The sequence below is a fragment of the Prionailurus viverrinus genome, chromosome B1, assembly GCF_022837055.1.
Source record: "Prionailurus viverrinus isolate Anna chromosome B1, UM_Priviv_1.0, whole genome shotgun sequence".
NCBI classification, from domain to species: Eukaryota; Metazoa; Chordata; class Mammalia; order Carnivora; family Felidae; genus Prionailurus; species Prionailurus viverrinus.
In genome coordinates this window covers 43,877,644-43,894,012 of record NC_062564.1, presented here as the reverse complement: position 1 = coordinate 43,894,012, position 16,369 = coordinate 43,877,644, and the positions used below count along the sequence as shown (strand labels likewise).

General features: G+C 47.4%; 1 protein-coding gene across 4 annotated transcripts in view; it reads left to right on the top strand.

The window, feature by feature from the left end:
* Positions 1-16,369, top strand: part of PLEKHA2 (pleckstrin homology domain containing A2) — an 80,632-nt gene that overhangs the window by 23,430 nt on the left and 40,833 nt on the right. For all 4 annotated transcript variants that reach the window (XR_007151756.1, XM_047857118.1, XM_047857117.1 and 1 more), the window contains one exon: positions 3,369-3,532. Coding sequence is in view for 3 of the 4 variants with exons in the window: in XM_047857118.1 (XP_047713074.1) it covers positions 3,392-3,532 (141 nt within the window). In the remaining variant the exon portion in view is untranslated. The remainder of the gene's footprint in view (positions 1-3,368; positions 3,533-16,369) is intronic.

The following is a 16,369-nucleotide window of genomic DNA, read 5'->3' as shown; positions in this document are numbered from 1 at the left end:
TTGAGGTCCCTTCCTCTACAAATATTCTATACTTTTTGTCACCATTGTGTTGTGAAGGCTCAGAAGGTACTAGGTTTCATTATGCTACTAGAGCAAAGGCTTCATTATGCTACTAGGGCTAGTCCGGGGCAGGGGTATCTGGTGCTGCACCCCAGCAAGAACATTTGGCATGTTGTCCCAGGAGGTGGGGAGAGAGTCATTGTCAGGGTGTGGGGCCCAGGACATGGGTTGGGGGTAACTACTGGGATAAAGCACCCTCTAAAACTACCCCCACCTGTAGGTTTACACCAGAGAATTTGGATTCAAATGAAATTTAAGATAGCAAGTGATTTTAGAGAGTCACAAAATGGGCTAAAACCATATAATTGGAGAAATGTTGTGAGAGAGAACATTACAAAGCTTTGCCTTGGTCTTAGGAGGGGAATTTGGGGTGACTGTGTGTACATGTGCATCAGGGTGTTTTTCTCCCCTCATGAATCAATTAGTAGCACTTTCGTTTCTCCCCTCAGTGCCCACTTGTTGTGGCTGCTCTTGGGGTGGCTGAGATCACTCTACTGGGGGGGGGCTTTCCAGGAAAAAGAGGAGGAGCCAAGGGGACTTGCAAGATGGTGGTGGCAGGTTGAAGAGTAGGGAGAGGGGACTGGGGGTTTGGGAGCTGCAGACTCCCTGTACCAAACCTTAGCCGCTGTTCTGACAAAGGATTCACAAATGGGGTCAGAATGAACTGACAGAGGACTGGGGGTTAGGACCTCAGGTTTGTGTCTGGTGCGCCATCTTGTGAGTGCGTTGCCTCTGTGTGGGTCGGCTAGTCATAACAACGTTTACACATGATGCTTGCTTCTCCTCCAGCCCATCCTTTCTCCTCACCACCCACACTCTCGATGAGCTCCATGACTCAGCTGCTTCCCAGGACATCTGAGCAGCTTTTTTTTCTGGCGATAAAACCATAGCCAGGAGACATAACCAGAATCCTTTTTGTTATCCTTCTTTTGGCACATGAGGATCCTCTCCCACTCATGGATCATGTCAATGGGAAGCCCCTCAACAAAAGTAGACCGTTGGAGGATTGTAGAAAGAGTGCCTTCCCTAGCCTGTGACCTGAGAAAAAGACTGGCACTGATGAATCCTGTAGGCTGAAAAGGGAACATTTGAAAGCCAGCATGAAGTTGGATGCTGTGCTTACCAACTGGGGCTAGAGACAGTCGGCTTGGTTATCCCACTGCAGTTTATAAGCTTTCTCTTAGAGATGTTCCAGGAGTGGCAATAGTCCTGACCCCCCCCCCCCCCCCGCCCCTGGAAATTCTATCTCTGTGGCTAGGCTGCCACCAAGGGAATTTACTGAGTTTTCCTGGGGGTTGGGTGAGCTCCCTCAGGGAGCTGTGCATGGGACTATGCATGGGATGCCTGGGTCATCCTAGCCTTTCTGCGTGGGACTCCGATTTTCCCAATTCTCTGGGGGGTGGGGAACTGCATCCTGTCTCAGGGGTGTGCTCCTTCCCAACCAACACCGCCTCCCGTCTTTAACTCAGCGTTTGCTAGAAGACTTGAAATTCCTCCTATGGTGCTTGTTCCTGACTCTTGGCTCAAGCCCATCTCTTCCCCTTTCCTGACCTCACGCTCGCCCCACTGTGAAACGGGAGCCGGGGTGGACGCTCAGCTCGGGAAAGCGCCGGGAAGCAGGGGTCTGGCTGCAGGCACCTGTGACAGACGTGATGCTGTTTCCACTTCCTCCACTTCTGCTGTACTTCCTTCTCCTCCACCATCTTTTAAAGCCCTGTCTTTCCACTTTTTATCTTCTCACCTTCCCTTTTACTTTTCCTTTTCTTCCCTTTTAGCTGTGCTGCTTCATCTTTTTCTTGTTTCTCTGCCTGCTGTACTCTTTTGTCCCCCATCATTACCCATCAAGTGGCCGTTGGGTCCCCTGTCATCTGTCCCCATTGGGAATCTGGGCTGATCTTAACCCGCAATCAAGGATTTACTGTTCATTGGTGTCCTTGTGTGTGTCGGGGGAGGGGGGAGGCACTTTCTTCTTGGGGCAGCCTCTCCACACTGCAGGGCCCCCTGTGGGGGTGGGAGGGAGAGCAGACCACACTGCCAGTAGCTACCCTTCGAATGAGCCTGATCTTGTGGGAATGTGGGACTGGCCTACCCTGGGCCTGCACTACTATGGGTGCAGCATCTTGGTGGCTTACTTGCTGATCCAGTGTTGTGGTGCAGGCATGGCCATAAGCCAGCCAGCTCACCACTTTGCTTAGGGCCCTGGTGGGCTTGGGTCATAGTGAGGTTTGCTTGTCAGAGCCAAGCGGGACCCAGTGGTGGGTGGTGTTTGTTCTTGAAAGTCAGAATGTCACATGACGTTTTCTGGCTCTTGTGTTCCACCTGTGCATCCGGGTTGGGTGTAGCTGCTTGTTGGAAGGCACTCATCCTCTTTGGGGAGGAGAAGAGAGCTCCTGCCCTTTTGTTTGGCTCTTTGGAGAGTCAGAAGGAAATCATGAGGAGAACGGAGTCCGGCTTGAAGGCAAAGCTTGTCTCCTATCATCAGAGGCCTTGTTGGAGTCTGTGACCGTGTTCATTGGTTGGAGCCTTCTTCTGATTCCTCATTCTTTCAGTCATAAGTGGCCTTTGGGGAACAGCAGAGTGAAGTAAGTGAAGCTAGGGCTGAGGGATGTGGCCCTGCCACAAGGCCCCATGAGCCCCTCAGATTTAATTCCTTAGTACCTTCCTGGAGCTGGAGGGTTTGCTCTTTGTGGCTGCATTCCTGGCAAAGTTTTATGCAGGTATTTGAATTGGAGCTTAAATCCTTTCTGAGTTTCATTGTGTATAAAATTGGGTTATGACCTACTTTACAAGGCCTTTGTAAAGGGTCATCATAATGCCTAGTGTTTGTAAAATGCTTGATGTGCATGGGGTACTTAATTCTCACCAAAATCTTATGAGGTGTAGGTACCACTATTATCCCCATTTTACAGGTGCAGAAACTGAGGTGCAGAAAGATTAAATAGTTTGTAGTCACACAATTCATAAATAGCTAAAACTGGAATTTGAACCCAGGCCCCTGACCCGAAGTCTAGGCTTATATCCTCTTTTTATGTATAAAGTTGCATAAGACTCTGCTCGGCACACAGTGGGCCCTCAGGACACTTAGTTGAGTACATGTTAATGAATTTTGATGGCTGCTTATGGAACAGAATTAATAGAGGTTTCCAGGGTCTGGTTGGGGTGGAACATTTGCTCTGGGGAAAGGGGCTGATATGTAGAAGCCTACCTTTTTACAGAGGTGAGTCAAGCAAGAGTGAAGGTCCTCCAGGTCCTGAGGCAGGGTACCCTTCACCCTCCTCATCAGCACCTCCCTTCTTCCTGCCATGCAGGGTGATGTGAGCAGAGCCCAGGAATGCCTTATGTGGATCGACAGAACCGAATCTGTGGGTTTCTGGACATCGAGGAGAATGAGAACAGCGGCAAGTTTCTGCGGAGGTACTTTATTCTGGACACCCAGGCCAACTGCCTTCTCTGGTACATGGACAACCCCCAGGTGAGAGGCTGCATGGGAAGGTGGCTGGCTGCCTGTCACTGCTTGGGAGGAATATGCATGGGATTAGGTGCAAGCACTTCATCTCTTGTGGGCAGCATCACACTGGTGGTCAGTAAGGAGTGAAACTCCCCACAACACACACACACACACACACACACACACACACACACACACACAGCCATCCCAGATACTAGTTTGAGGAAAAAGAAGCTCATTTGTCCTGATTCTGGGGATCTGGTATCTTTTCTTATGCTCAGGAATTTAAAACTTCAGAAGTTCAGCAGAGGCCGGCCCGGCTTGTTCCAGGCTCCAAGGCATGGCTTGCTTTCTTTCACTTCCCTTGTTGTGACTGTGGCCTCATGGCCACTCCTGCTCTTCCAGTCTGGGGCCCCTCCCTGGCAGGGAGTGTGGCCTGGTTCCCTGAGCTCAACAAACGTTGGACTTCTTTGGTCTCTTGCATCAGGGAGTTGTAGAATCCTGGGTGGGAGGTGACCTTGGTGGTCACCTAGTTTTGCTTCTTGATGGTAACAGATGAGAAACTGAGTCTCAGACATTGGAATTGACTTCATCGAGGACATGGCCACACTTAGGTGACCTGCCTAGCATTTTGTGGCAGTGAGACACAAAGATAGTGTCCCCTACTTTTTTTTTTTTTTAATTTTTTTTTCAACGTTTTTTTATTTATTTTTGGGACAGAGAGAGACAGAGCATGAACAGGGGAGGGGCAGAGAGAGAGGGAGACACAGAATCGGAAACAGGCTCCAGGCTCCGAGCCATCAGCCCAGAGCCCAACGCGGGGCTCGAACTCACGGACCGCGAGATCGTGACCTGGCTGAAGTCGGAAGCTTAACCGACTGCGCCACCCAGGCGCCCCAGTGTCCCCTACTTTTAATTGCTGGGCTTGGGAGCCCCTGGTGTTGTCACTGGTATGAGAAAAAGTCTCAAGTCTTTTTATTTCTGGTGCTATGAGTGCTGTTGGGTCTTTCCTTCCCATTGCCCTGGAGCAATGGAAGTTTGGTGGAATGAGTCCCCAAAGATTGGCATGGCCCCTGAATGTCAAGTTCATGAGTCACAGCCATGTTGTGGCAGGGAGGCATGTGGGGCTGAGATCTGGCTCTGGTTCAGAGACTTGGGAAGGGGAAAGTCTGAATGTTAGGGGATGGATATGTGCTTTAAGATGTGCAGTGGAAAAAGATTACTGTGAATCTCTAGGTTATTATCCAGGGACTAACCCTCTAGAGGCCTTTGGCATTTGCCCTCTGGATTTGATGGCGAGAGAACATGCTATAGATACAGAAAACATACTCTGGTTAGCTGCTGCTAGTCACCTCCTCCAGAAAAAACTTAACCCCTAAATAGAACTGTGCCCCGTGTGTCACCTCTCATTCCTGATAACCTTTTGTTGATCACTTTCATTGAAAATGCTGAGTGTGCAGAATGAACCCTATGAACACTTACATCCTTGACTTAGCCTGGAATGCTTGCCTCTTATAGTGTTTTTGTGTTAGGTTTGCCTTCTGGCCCTACTCTATCATTTTCCTTGCCTTTGCCCTGTACAGGTGCCCCTAGCTGGGTCAACAGAGCCACTGCAAAAGGAAGTGACATTGTTGGAGGAGCTTGGGATCAAATCTTTGTTGCTGGTTGACTTGGCCCCTGGCATGCCAGGGGTGAGCTAAGGGTGACTCATGGTCTCTGGGTCTTATCATTCCCTTTCTCTTTTTCTCCCTCTGTGTACCTTCTCTGACTCACCTATCATATTAGCTAAGGTAATTCAAAAGTATTTTTATCCTGACCTACCTGCTTACCGCCATGCTTCCTGCTAAGACTGTTCTTAATGCAGATTCATTTGCTTGGGGAATCCTGACTTAACTGTTGCCAGCTACCGCCCCTGAGAGCTGGATCCTCCTTCATATCCTGGACCACAGACTGAGAGCCTTGCTGTCAGTGACAGATCACTCAGGGCCACATTGTTACCATCTCAGGTTTCAAATGTTGCCAGTTGTCAGGATTTCCCTTGCTCTGTCCTGCCCACTGATTTTACTGTTCCTTGGTTCCAGAACCCACACTAACCTTGAATGCTCTGCCCTGGGCCGCCTTACTAGGACCTCTGGGGTCAGCCCTCGTCTGCCAAGGGCAGCCTCTTGCACTTCCCTGCTGACTGAGCTCTCAGCTGCACTTTGTGCTAGAGCCTTCTTTGAGTTTGAGTTACCAAATAGAACTTGTGGTCACTGCTGGGGAGTCTTTACAGTTTCCCTGGAAGCAGAGATTTCAGCTGGCCTGGCATATGCCTAAAAAAGCAGAGTCTTGCTGTTGACATAGTTCAGAACAATAGTTTAGAACATTTTCCTCCTTCAGCTGTTGACTTAGCTCATCATTGTGTTAATGGCCAAATAGCCATTCTAGATTTGAGAGTGGATATTTTTATAAGTTGTAAAATAGTATTAGTGAACATTTATTACTGTGTGGCAAGAACTGTTCTAAAGACTTCATGGGGTTTTCATTTTATTCTGACAAGTCTAATTGATAGGTATTATTGTCCTTACTGTAAAGGTGAGGTGGGTGAGGCAGAGAGGAGAAGAATTTGCCCATGGCTACATAGTGAAGAGTTTCAGAGCCAAGATTCCAGCCCTGGAAGTCTGACTCCAGTTCTTCTGCCTTTATTGCTGATAATGAGACCATCATTGTAATGTTGCTTAGGAGGAAGGAAAGCTTTAGAGGCAGTCTCTGATGAAGAAAGAGAAGCCAGAGGACGCTCAGGGCTGGGAGGTCCTCTAGGGTAGGGAGCTCATCTGGCTTAGGTTTTGATCCATAGTGTCCAGCATTCAGTAAAGGTGTGTGCTCAATGAATGGATGAACAGACCAAAGAGGGCCAAGTGAAGAGTCTGTCCAAAGGGAGGCCTTTGTGAAATGCAGAGTGCCCAACACTGCTCTCCTGGGGTTGGGCTTCCCTTGGGCCTAAACTGAGTGGAAACTCTGCAGAGGCGGACAAAGCAGAGTGCTGGAAGTCAGGAGGAGGGTGAATTGGAGATGATCCCCAGGAGCAAACGGAGGGGGTGGGTGGAGGGGGTGCTCTGCCCCTGAGGAGAGAGACATGGAACTGCGTTCGGTCACTCACTATCTTATTTTTATAGGGCAACAGAGACGCCTGATATGGTATCTTAGTTAATAGGCACTAATAAGCAGGGGATTCTTTCAACCCATGTCTCTGATCTTTGCCTGTTGAAGCCACTTGGTAGTTGGTGGTTACGGAGCCTGTTTTTCCTACTGCTGCTGCTTACTGTTACCTGCTGCTTATGCTTACTGAGCGTGAAATGTTTTACATACATTATCTCATTACGTCCTCCTAATAATCCTGGGACTCAGGGACCGTTATCACTCTGGACGAGGAGCAGGAAGTTTGGCAACTTTGTTCAGAGTCACACAGGTGTTAAAATGTAGAGCTGGAGTTGGAGCCGGGTATAGACGCTCCAGTGCCTGCTTTCTTCACCTGCATCCGCTTCCTCCCACTGATGTCTGTGCTCAGCCCTGTGCAAGGTCCTGGAGATGAGGTGGGAGCTGAATTCAGTGAAGTCTTTGCCACTGGGAAGCTTCAGGTTTAGCTGGAGAGATGAAAACATCACACACAACTGTGGCGCTAAAAATCTCAGCGCAGCTTTATAACAAGATGGCACAGTGTTAAGCTGAATGGCCCAGATGCCAGTAGGTTGGCTGAAGGGGAAGGGGGTGCAGTTTTCTGGTGTGTCTGCCCATCCAGGGAAGGTGTAGGGCCTCAAGGTGGAGTCTCACATGGAAAGTTCTCAGGTCTGGGAGGCGAGAAGAAGGATCAGATTCTGGCTCTGCCACTGAGTGGTTTTGTACATTAGGTGAGGTATCTGTGCTCACTAGGCTGTAGGTACTCTAGATGATCTCTAACATGGCTGTCAGCCCTTCGTTTCCTGAAGGGAGAAGAGTAGTGTGAGCTACTGGAGTTTAGCAACACAACTTAACACAGGTTTGCTAAACATGCCCTGTGCACTATACGCCACTGTGGATGCTGAGGCTCCAGCAGTGCATAGACCGCATCTTTTCCTTCATGGAGCTTACACTGTCGGTGAGGAGGTGGACGACTAAAAAAAATGTGGCAGGGAGAGTGGGACCCCCACCTTCGTGGAGGGGGGTGGTGCTAGATCCAGATATGGAAGGATGGGTGAGATGAATTATTACCACAAGTGATTCCCATTTGCAGGGCATTTTATAGGTTTTGAAGTGTTTTCACTTACGCTATTTCATTTGATAGGGTTTTTTTTCAATATTTATTTATTTTTGGGAGAGTGCAAGTGGGGGAGGGAGAAGGGACAAGGGATGTGAAGCGGGCTGTGCACTGACAGGCTGATAGCAGTGAGCCTCAAACTCAGGAACCGTGAGATCATGACCTGAGCTGAGGTCGGACGCTTAACTGACTGAGCCACCCAGGCACCCCTCTCATTTGATTGTTATGCACTCTATCCTAAGCAGAGCCAAAGGGGAAGAGGAAGGTACTCTATGTGAGGGAAACAGCAGTCATTTGGGGACAGAGGCTGTCCCAAGGAGGAAGGTGACCTCACCTGGTTAGAGTGAGACCCCAAGACCAGGAGTCAGGCACCAAGACAAGGATTTGTGCCAAGTTCTTTCTTAAGGAAATGTTCTTCTGGAAGCTGTCAAGAGAGCTGGGAAGCAGGACAGGGAAGCAGAGGAAGCCAGACAAAGGTCTTCCAAGAAGTTGGCAAAGGGTAGGCCTCAGCCTGATGCTGCAGGGGGGCTCGCTGTGGGTTAGGCCTCAGAGTTCTCTGAGAGACATGGGCTTTCGCATGCCACACTGGACAGTCACTGGTTTTGGCTCTACCAGTGTGGGCAAAACAGCTCCAGAGGCCTGAAGGCTGCCCTCGGAAACAGAGCTGCAGGTGCCGGCCATCGTGTGCACAGCAGCCGTGTCTGCTCACGGGATGAATGGCAGGGGTACGCTAGGTGTCAGCATGCATGGGCCCAGTACAGCCCCAGATGTCTGACAGAATTTGGATTCAATGTGGTAAAGTTTTTAATACAGGCAGTGGTGACACCAGACCGATATGGGATGAAACCCATTTGCTAAAAAGCACCCCTATAAATAGAAAGTTTCAGTATTTTTGGTTATGGCCACAGATTTGGCTAATGCATTTAAAAATCGATACGCTGATAATATTAAGTACAAAAATAATTTTTGAACGGAAACAAACATTGGCTGGATCTCCCTGAAACGTCACCATGATATTATGGAACGAGCGCGTGTATTTTAATTTAATGTTGGTGTCTATCATGAGAGAGGAGAGGAAATACCTTAATTGGGCTGCTCTACTTTATTACAGTGACCTACAGAGTGACTAACTATATTTTAGTTGCACAGCAACGCTTATGTTCCACCCTCGTGATGCCCACTTGCCTAAGTAATTGCAAGACGTAATTATATAGCCCTGAACAAAGGATAAACAGAAGCATGAAAATACTGTTGTACTAGATGGTTGTTCTTGTCAAATGTACTCTGTGAAGTGTATTTTCTCTCTTGACAGAAAAATACTCAGATGCTTTTACTTTGCAAAGGCCGTGATATGAATTATGGATCATTATAACCTTCAGAAAGATTGTTATCTCTCCTGGTAACTCTGGGGCTTCAATGAAAGCCCTTTGCTTTTTTTTTTTTTTTTTTAAAGAACTTTTAATAAGTTCTTTCCATTGAAAGTGGCAAGCAGTTTCACCCGTGTTGACAAAAAAGATGGTTATTTGACTATTTTGGGTTTTTGGATATATTAGTAGAATACAGAACAGTGGTAGGAATATGTAGAACATATAAATGAGCAATAATGTTGTCTCTTTTTTTAATGTTTATTTTTGACAGAGAGAGAGAGAGAGAGGGAGAATGAGTGGGGTAGGGGCAGAGAGAGGTGGGTACAGAGGACCTGAGGTGGGCTCTATGCTGACACAGAGCGCCCAGTGCGGGGCTCAAACTCACCAACTGCGGGATCACGATCTGAAGTTAGATGCTTAACTGGCTGAGCCACTTAGGCGCCCTGACAATAGTGTTGTCTTAAAGGCTAGGTGAAAATTGCTACTTTTTAAAATTGTGTTTTCTGTCAGAAACCTCCTTGAGCAAAATTTGGCTAAAATCCAACAGTATTTAAAAGATCTTTGCATCACATGCTTTACCCTGTCAAAATGCCAAGAACGGGTAAGAGAACTTAAAAAAAATAGCCAATGCATGCATATGGTACAAAATTCACAATGTAGGACAGCTCACATATAGTGACAGGTTACTCCCTTCTAGTCCTCTGTGCCAGCCACGTCTTTCCCTAGCCAGAGGCAGCCCACATGACCAGTTTCTTGTGTGTCTATCCAGAGATACTCTCTGTATAAACAAGCATCATGATAATTTTCAGATCTTCAGCAGTTGTTTGAGCCAAGTGTTTTTCATTCATGGGTTTTGTGTTATTGGTATGTGTATTAACTTTCCACATAGACAAATGATTTAACGGGCTAAGTAGAATTTCTGGCATGCTTTTGTCCATACTGTGTTAGAGTGAGGATGCAGAATTCCTTTGGGGAAAAAAAATTCTAAAAGATTGCAAGCAACAGATCTGTACTTTCACCCAAATGCAAATTCTGTTAAGGGAACATTACTATTTAATTAATGTTTTTAGAATTAAAATTATGCATGGACTTTTGGAGAATGAACATAAAATACTAGAGTATAATCATGTGGTTTTTAAAAAAACAATCCTCCTCTTCTTTATAACAAGATGGTACTTTGTCTAAATTAAAAAGAAGTGAAAACCAAGAGGCACTTGGGGAAAATTGTGTTAATAGTTAGCCCTACTTGTTATTTTTTTTTTTTTTTAATTTTTTTTCAACGTTTATTTATTTTTGGGACAGAGAGAGACAGAGCATGAACGGGGAAGGGGCAGAGAGAGAGGGAGACACAGAATCAGAAACAGGCTCCAGGCTCTGAGCCATCAGCCCAGAGCCTGATGCGGGGCTCGAACTCACGGACCGCGAGATCGTGACCTGGCTGAAGTCGGACGCTTAACCGACTGTGCCACCCAGGCGCCCCAGCCCTACTTGTTATTAAAGTTCAAGCAACTAAAAGAGAGGAAAGCTGAGAGATGTAGCTGAGGTTTTACCCATGTGAAGCCGTGAAGAAACTGTTCTAAGTTTTCTTAAAATTTGTCTTTGGTTATATTGTTGTTAATGTTTTGCTTTTAGATTTCAGTCTTCAATATTTGTTTGAATATATCTATCATATACATCTATGTTTATGTATTTATAAAACTATATACAAAAGAATGGCATTTTATTATTGTTTTTATTCAAATAATGCCTCTAAGGCAAAGCGGGCAATTGTATATTTGGGAGGGGGCTGCCTATTAGATTTTGCTTCTGAGCCCGTTTTCTTAGTTCACATCAGCTGAGCACAGAACACTTTGAGGTATACCTTAATTAGGGAAACACCAATCATTTTTGAGCCTCCTGTCCTCCTCTGTAAAGTAGGGGTAATGATACTAATTATATCTCCCTCTGACATAGTTGCCGTAAAGATTAAATAATTTTTGTGAAAGTGCTTGCATAAACTCTAAAGTGTCACTGAGATGTTACTTGTTCACAGTGAGACATTTTCCTAGGGTTTCCTGGAATGTCAGTGGTGGTGGTGCAAGGTGAATAGGGAGGAAGGGACAGATCCAGAGCCCCTGTGAAGGAAGAAAATGACAGGCCTGGTGACTGACAGAAGGGTGAAGGAGCGCATTCGGAGGTTTAGGACCAGGCTGACTGGGAGAGAGTGTGGATCCGCGGGCAGATGTGGGGCAGTGGGGTACGGGGCCAGTTCGAGGCTGGAGAGGAAATGACTCTTGAATTTGAGGCATGTGTGGAGGGGGCTGCCTTGAGCACAGGGGTGAAGGTGTTGGCTTACTTTTTTTTTTATTTTTAATTTTAAAAATTTTTTAAAGTTTTTATTTATTTGAGAGAGAGAGAGCAAGCACAGGAGACGTAGAGAGGGTGGGGGGGGAGAGTGAATCACAAGCAGGCTCCACGCTGTCAGTGCAGAGCCCAATATGGGGCTTGAACCCATTGAAACATGAGATCATGGCCTTAGCCGAAATCAAGAGTTGGACCCTCAACCAGCTGAACTATCTAGGCACCCTGAAGGGGGTTGGCGTATTGAGTTTAAAGTTTTAGTTTTAGAACCATTTTTGTGGCCAGTAGTTGGAGTCTTGGAATCTGAATGTGTCCAGGGGATTATCTACAGCCCGGGCCTTGGTGCATGTCTTTTGGTCACTATCACCAGGATGTGGGGGAGGGAAATAAAGGGGCTGGGAATGTGGTGGCAGGAGACTTACAAATCATAAAGTCCAGCCACTGGCTGAAGCCGGTGCTGATGTGTGTCAGTGAAAAAGAGGCATCCAGATAATAGAATGCAAGCATTATACCAACACAGCAATTTATGATACAGAGTTGACTTTTCTGGAAGGCAAAGATTAAATGCGTATTTTGAACTGTAGAATAAGGAGAATAACCATGGACATTTCACTCTTCCTCAAGTTAGTTATCAGGAAGTGGAGCTGCAGAGTGGAGGGGAGGAGATGTATTTGACACCAGAGCAACAGGTCAAGCCACTGTCTGGATCACCTAATCCCTGGGAATAGCTTGGTTACTTTCCTTTTGGTTATTCTTATTCTAGGGTGAGGGCTGTGGAATGTGGGGCAGAGGGAATTATGCTTTCCCCTCTGTTCCCATCACATGGCTCTTCCTAGGCAAGTCTTTCTTTTCTGAGAGTCTGTGTCTGGCCTTGGCTTCTGGTGGTTTGAATTGTGGTTTCAGCCCATGGGCAGCCATGTTGGTTCAGGGTCTAGTTGTGGGATTTCCACATACATTCCCTTCCTCCTTCTCCCACTAGTTAACAAGCAAGCTGGTTTTGACCACCTAATGTGTTCTGCTAGGCACCACTGAGGGATATGAGAGAAGGTAAGATGGCTAGCCTCTCTCTTTCCCCCTTTCTACTCTGAATCCCCAGTCTTTTGGAGTTTGGCAGCCAAGAGCCAGTTTGACCAGTTCCTGCCCTGCCCAGCTTGGGTAACTATATAGGGCCTCTTTTGGTGTAACCCTGCTGGTCCTGCTCTTGTATTTACCTTTCATTGATAATCAACTCTCAGATAATGAGCAGGTCCTTGTACATTTGAAGGATTGTCTCACGGGAGGTGGCAAGGTACAAAGGAAAGAGCATGAGATTGGAGAATCAGAAAGGGTTGGGTTTGCGTACTGGCCTGACTACTCAGTGCATGTGTGACCTTGAACAAGTTGCTTCACCTGCTCAGTCCTTAGTATCTTCATCTGTAAAATGGGATTGCTAGGATGAAGCAATGTGTAGGAGTACCTAGCGACAGGCCTGGTGCATAATAGACTCTACATATGCATCAGCTTCCTTTTTTCTTCCTCCAGTTGTGCTTTGCCAGAGTATCAGATTGATGTTGGGAGTTACAAGCTCTGCCTTTATCTGCTTGTTGAGGAAGTCATTTCCCCACCTTGAGCCTTAGAGGACTCATATGGTGAATGATGAGGGATCACCAGAACCTTAGTGTTGTTGTGCTGTGAGTTTATGACTCTATAGTTGGTCATTTCTGTGTTCCCTCTTACTCTCATTAGAAGATGGGAAAGGCAGCAGGAGACACACGGGTAAAATTTTCTATTTCAACAAGAAATAATGTTGCTTCTGGAAAACAGGCTTACTATAGGAGGTGTGTCACATCTCTGTGTGGGCATGTCTGCTCCTTCCTTGGTAATGGAAAAGAATAAACTCTACGCTTTTCACTCATGGGAAGTGGGAGCTTCTTTGAGGTCCTTGGTGGCAGAACACTTGAGCAAAAAGCAAGGTGTTGGCAGTATCGTCATAAAAACTTGTCAGTCATTCGGGGCGCCTGCATGGCTCAGTTGGTTAAGCAGCCAACCCTTGATTTCAGCTCAGGTCATGATCTCGTGGTTCATGGGTTTGAGCCCCATGTCGGGCTCTGTGCTGATGGCAAAGAACCTGCTTGGGATTCTCTCTCTCTGTCTCTCTCTCTGCCCCACCCCTTCTGTCTCTCTCTCTCTCAATAAATAAATAAACTTAAAACAAAAACTGTCCACCATTTAATGGGAACCTGTCCTGTGCCCTACATTGTTCCAGAAAATTTAGAATGCTCCTGACTTAACAGACATCCTCACACACAATTGCTGACAGCCTCGTGTGGCACTGGAATCCCCTTTCTGTCTCCCTGCCCACCGCCCCGCCCTTCCGTTCCTCCCTGTTTACTGCTGGTGCAGCAGCCAGGCTCACCCTGTGCACTGCCACTGGGCGTGACTTTCTCTCACCAGCTGCTACATTGCCAGCGCACAGTCAGCAGGACCAGCCAGTGTGTGCAGCATTGGTCCTCAAAACGGGCAGCACCGTGGAATCAGTGGGGAGCTTGAGAAACATACAGGTGCCTGGACCCCACCCCAGATCAGCTAAAACTAAGGATGAGGCATGGGTATTTGTTTAAAAACATCCCCAGGTTGGGGCACCTGGGTGGATCAGTCTGTTTGAGCGTTCAACTCTTGACTTTGGCTCAGGTCATGATCTCACGGTTCATGGGATCGAGTCTCACGTTGGACACTGTGTTGACAGCATGGAGCCTGCTTGGGATTCTCTCTCCCTGTCTCCTCTGACCCCCCCCCTCAAAATCAATAAAAAAAACCCCACAAATATAAATATATATATATATCCCCAGGTGATTCACATAGTAGTGTTCCCATCAGCCTGTCTCCATTCTGCATCTGCTTAGATGTTCTCATCTTGATGCTTCTGGTCCTTCTCCTCAAGCCCTTGACCCTCTTGTAGCTGGGACTCAATCCTTTTATGCCCCCTGCCCCTTATTGTTGTCCCTCTGGAACCCTACCCAAGGTCATGGGAAATGCAAACTCAGTGACAGCCAAGTTCAAAACATTAACAAGTCATTCCAAAGAAACGTCATTCACCAGTGGTGGATGGGAGGCCTTTGGCACTCTGAGTGTAGCAGGCTTTTATGGACTGGTTTGGGAACTTGCCCACCATGTAAATGGTGTTTGTTTGTTTGTTTGTTTGTTTTAAGTTGAGGAGTCTGCTCTGTAGAGGAATATGATTCCACTCATGTCCTCAATGTGCTTAAAATCTAGTAAGAAGAGACTTAAACTCACGGGAAAATATACTCCCAATACAGAATCAAGGGCTATATTTTGTCATGTAGGCCAGTTGTTCTCAAACTTGGGCCTGTGGAGGGATCACTTGGGAACATTTAAAAAAGTGCATGTTCTGACCACATTCCACTTGACTCTGATTCAGTGTTTTTTGGGTGAGGCCTGAGCCTGGGCCTTTTCAGGCGAGCTCCCTAGGAGATTCTGATGTGCACCAAAGTTGGAGAAGGATTGGTGTACGTGAATTAAGAGAGGGACAGACTGCAGTCAGGGTCCTCTTGTCCTTTCCCTGGAAGAGACAGTTCGTGGCCTGGAGAGGCAGCTTGCATAGGCTCTGACGCCCTGCCCCTCCCCAGGTGCTGTTTCCTGGCATCCCTGGCCTGACAGCTGGCTGCCTGAAGTCCTCAGCTCAGGCATGTTGGCACATTCTTCCTTGACCAGGAAGTGTCTGCCTGGGGCTGCCACCCTGGCAATGAGCTGTCACCATTAATCTCCTAGGTCCAGTAATTGGAGTGGACACGGAGCCATCCCTCTGGATCAAGGCTCAGTGATCTTGGGGCTGTTTACTCCTGTCATTGATTTTCCCCTAGGTGGGGAGGAAGATGGGGGGAAACTGCATTTACAGACACTCATCATATTTTCCTGGCTTCTCATAGTGGAGGTGCATGTGAGCCTAGGAGCAGACTGAGGGGTAGGCTGTGGGTTAAGGTGGTGAAGACACCCCTGCCCTCAGGTAGCTGGGCCTGGAGAACTGCTGCTGTGTATTTCTGCAGCGGGAGAGCTGAAGGAGGCAGGGGGCGGAGGGGGGAGCAATGGAGAGGGTGGGGGGGATGAAGTAGTTGAAATCTGATCGGCTCATATCTGTCATTACGTGTGGGTTAGTGCCCGAATGGTTCCCCAGATCTCACTTCATCTCTCATAATTCCAGATACCTCTGGAGGCCTTCGGGCTGTGGTTTGGGGTGAGGAGAGGGAGTTGTGCAAGACCAGCTCTGAGACTTGGCATGTGTATCTTGTAATTAGCCTTGTGGGTCGGGGAGAGGAGCTGCCGTGTGCTGGGCTCTCCCTCTGCATTTTCATGCTGTTCTCACAATGAGCCTATGAAACAGGGTTTGTCGTCCCCATTTTATAGGTAAAGAAACTTGCCTGCAGTCATAGGGCGATAATGTCACAGCCAGAATTCCAGCCACTCAAGCTTTTAAAATTTTATCGTGCTGCTTGCTTCTAGGGCATTGGGTTGAAGTCAGGAGATCTGAGCATTTATGTGAAGTGGAACAAATCCCCTCACTCACAAATCCCCTCACTTTCCTCCAATGCCAAATGGGGGCTGGGAGTGGGCCAGGTGCTCTGTGTCCAGCAGAGGCCTGTGGCTCCATGTGTCCATCCAGAGTGACTCATGGTCTCCTTGGGGCAGTGTCAGTTCCTCACCGGCCTTTTGGAGTCCTGTGGCTCCTTTTTGGACTCTGATTTAGGGGCACAGGACCTATCTCTCTTTATCCAATAGAGGTTTCCTTAAAAGTAAACAAAATGCTGTCACTGTGTATTTGAAAAAAATGTGTAAATCAGATCATCCATATTTGAAATGCTAATCTGGAGACTCACAAGGCAGCAT